Source organism: Cicer arietinum, chromosome 6, assembly GCF_000331145.2.
Source record: "Cicer arietinum cultivar CDC Frontier isolate Library 1 chromosome 6, Cicar.CDCFrontier_v2.0, whole genome shotgun sequence".
In the NCBI taxonomy this organism is placed as follows: Eukaryota; Viridiplantae; Streptophyta; class Magnoliopsida; order Fabales; family Fabaceae; genus Cicer; species Cicer arietinum.
In genome coordinates, this window is record NC_021165.2 from 26,017,355 (window position 1) to 26,021,155 (window position 3,801).

The 3,801-nt window shown below is 34.3% G+C and overlaps 1 protein-coding gene across 1 annotated transcript; it reads right to left on the minus strand.

Annotated features, from left to right (window-relative positions):
- Nucleotides 1-341: 341 nt before the first annotated feature.
- LOC101489658 (putative pentatricopeptide repeat-containing protein At1g17630) lies at nucleotides 342-2,853 on the minus strand. The gene has a single exon (XM_004506879.4). The coding sequence runs from the start codon at nucleotides 2,715-2,717 to the stop codon at nucleotides 567-569; it is 2,151 nt and encodes a 716-aa protein (XP_004506936.1). The 5' UTR covers nucleotides 2,718-2,853; the 3' UTR covers nucleotides 342-566.
- Nucleotides 2,854-3,801: the final 948 nt, after the last annotated feature.

Below are 3,801 nucleotides of genomic sequence, written 5' to 3' on the forward strand. Positions count from 1 at the left end.
TACAGATATAAGGATTTTGACCACTGACTTGCAGTGTATTCGACTACACATAGTCGTAGTCGAATACAACTTTGTGACTTTTGCTTCTGACTTGCTTTGTATTCGAATACAAGATGCTGTATTCGAATACACTTATGTATTTTGTCAAAAATATGATTTTTAAGACTTTGTTAATGTTGTTTTGACTTTTTGAAAATACTTTAAATGCATATGTAAATATGACTTGTTCTCATGTAATTGAAATATTGGTTTGTATCATATACCTTTACATTTTAACATTTAAAGTTTGGATTTAAAGCTTATTAATGAAGATATTTGATCTTCTTTTTGATCTTGTTGCATGAACCATAATTGTTGATCTTTGTCTTCATAAAAAACATGTAGTTTTACAATTACCTAAACCATATACTTACTTAATTTATCCACAAGAGGATTGAAAGTTAAAACAGGAAGCATACACATCTTGATCAACTTCTTGTGAAATTCACCAACTTAAGGCATTCAAAAATCTTAATTATTGTTGGTTGTGGAAAAAGGCATGGCAAAAAAAAAAAATCTAGCCTCTCTCAGTTTGCAACAAGCAAGAGCTTTGATTGGTCACAAATGCATTGTTGATCAAAGCAACTACTGATATTATAATTTTCACCCGCCATTTGAAGCATCAATTCGTCGAGGATCGCATAAATTTCCTCCTGTTCCAAATGAACTACATTCCCTGCTGAGAATGTATATACCTTTTTTCTCACCTCAATCCAACTCTGACCAGGTATTTTTTTTAAACCTTTTTTCTTTGCTGAGACCCTGACCTTTGCAGAATCCTCCCATCTTCCATTTGCAGCATAAATATTGGACAGCAGCATAAAGCTACCGGTTATTTCCGACTTCATGCTTAGAATTTGGGATGCTGTTTCTTCTATAATATCGGTATCTCTATACATTCTACACGAGTTTAAAAGCGCTCCCCAAACACACTCATTAGGTTCAATTGGCATGTTTTTCACAATATCACTTGCTTCTTGCAAAAGCCTGGCACGACCGAGAAGATCAACCATGCATGCATAGTGCTCTACGTTAGGCTCAATCTTAAACTCTGTGACCATTCGATCAAAAAGGTTGCGACCAGCATCAACAAGTCCAGCATGACTACAAGCAGATAGAACGGCAACAAATGTTATGTTGTCTGGCCTCATTCCAGCTTTAATCATCTCATCAAAAGTTCTTAAAGCATTCTCACCAAGCCCTTGCATTCCATAACCCCCAATTAACGAGTTCCACGAGATTAAATCTCTACCTTTAAGATTATCAAATACTAAATGTCCTTTTTTGAAAACTCCACACTTCATATACATGTTAATCAGACCATTCCCCACCAAAATTTTGTCATTCATCAGATTCCTAACAGCATAACCATGGAGCTCCCTGCCGGAGTTCAACGCTGCTAATTCTGCACTAACCGATAAAACACTCGATATAGTAATACAGTTCGCCGCTACCTTGGCAAGCTGCATTCGCCTAAAAAGTTCCAACGACACCTCGCCACACCCCTTAGAAGCAAAACCACTAATCACAGCACTCCAACTTATGACATTAGGTCTCACCGGCGAACCAACATTCAATTTCAATTTCTCCAGCTGCAAAAACACTGCATATGCCTCGTCACATAGTCCGGATTCAGCATACGACGATATCAAAGCATTCCAACTCACTAAGTTTTTGTTCTTTATTTCAGAAAATATTTTATGTGCATCCCCAACGTACTCATGCTTCTTCCCGTAAGTCCCTATCAATGCATTTTTCAGAAATAAATAATCTTCATATCCACCTCTAATAACATACCCATGAATCTCTTTCCCCCATTGAACTCCATCCATGTCACCACAAACAGATAAAACCACAGCTACAGATTCAGCACTAATCTCAACACCCCTTCTTCTCATCACCTGAAAAAACTCCATAGTTTCATTGTAAAGCCCACACCTAGCATGGCTCGACAAAAGAGACGTCCACGTTACACAATTCGGCTTAAAACCTTCGAACTCCATCCGTTTAAAAATCCTAAAAGCACCAATAGAATCAAAATTAAAAGCGTAACCCGAAACCATAACATTCCACGACAAAACAGTTCTTACAAACATTCCATCAAACACATGGCATGCATCTTCCATTCTCCCAATTTTCCCATACATACCCAACAATTCATTCACCACATGAACATGATTCCTATAACCCAATTCCAAAACATGACAATGAACAATCCTGCAAAGACTAACAACACCGATAAACGAACACGATCTTATTATCATAGGAAGTGTGAACCCATCAGGTAAAAATCCAAACTTTATCATTTGAACATAAATCTTAATGGCATAATCATAGAACCCATGAGTTACATTGGCTCTAATAATGGAATTCCATAAAAGAATGTGTTGGAGAGATTCAAATGGGGTGGTTTTGAAAACCTTTCGACATTCGGAAATGGAACCGAAACGTGCGTATGTTGCTATGAGTCTGGAGGATAAGAAGGGAAAATGGTGGAAGCAATGTTGGAGTAATTGGGTGTGAATTTGACGAGTTTGTTGGAGAGTGAAACATCGTTGAATGAGAAGAGAATCGAAGAAATCAACAAGTTGTTGTTGGTTGTTGTTGTTACAGGTGAATGAGTTTGAACGTGTGAGTTTTGTTGCATATGTGAGAGATGATAACAACTTTTTGTTCATATCAAAATTCTATAAAACACATCAAAAAATTTATATTATAGTGAGATGTTGAACCAACCCCAGAATTCGGCATAAATTTTTTTTGATAAAATGTAAATATATTATCGGGCACTAAATGCATTTCGAGTTACGTAAGGAGTCAAAATCAAGTAAAATGTTGATTTTGATATGTTTGGATACTATTGGATAGAATTAATTTTGTTTTTATAATTGATTTTAATTTAATGTTAGAGTTATAGTTTTTGAATTTAAACGTGATTGTTTAAGATGAAATTTCTCGTTTAAGTCACTTTTATGTGAATATTGTTGGGTATTAGACTTCTTTACTATGTGGAGAAAGACTCAAATACTTTAGAGCATTAAGTGTCTCACTTATTTAAGTTGGAGATGTGGTTGAAATAAGAGAATTCTTGGGACAATGAAGCATTCACCAAATAGCAAAGAGAATAGTAAAATTCATTCTTGTTTTTCTCAAACAAATCTCAATAAAACAATGACTACACTTTGTTCACTATTGAATCTGGTTGATTTTGGACAGTAGAATCATGACATACAATTATTCGTTTTCAATTATCACATCAGCGAAACCATATATGAAGAGAGAGAGAGAGAGAAAAAACCATGTTCGCAAAATAGTAGTTTTTTAGGTATTTTTCATCTTCTTGTTTTCAATTGAAACCTTTTGTGTTTTGTTGTTTTGATTGATTGTTAACATGATTTATATGTCATCTTGAGACTGTCTTGTACCTTTATTTGATTATAATAAAGTTATTTATTTGGTCTGGACGATTTATGATTTTTATTCTGGCTTTGAGGAGGTTTTCACGTTAAAATATTAGTTCCTTTGCGCATTTTATTCACTCAATTGACTGCCTTATATTTTTTGTTGTTCGTCACATATTTTTGCAAATTGGAGGAATTTTATTTTTTATGCGAATAACTTTGTTATTGTGTTTAAGTGTTAATTCACCATTAAATATATTCAAACATAAATTAATTTACTTTCAATACACTTTTAACTCAAACTAATTTGACAAAATCAATTTTTGTAGACGCAAAACCAAAAACACATTAAAGAAGATTT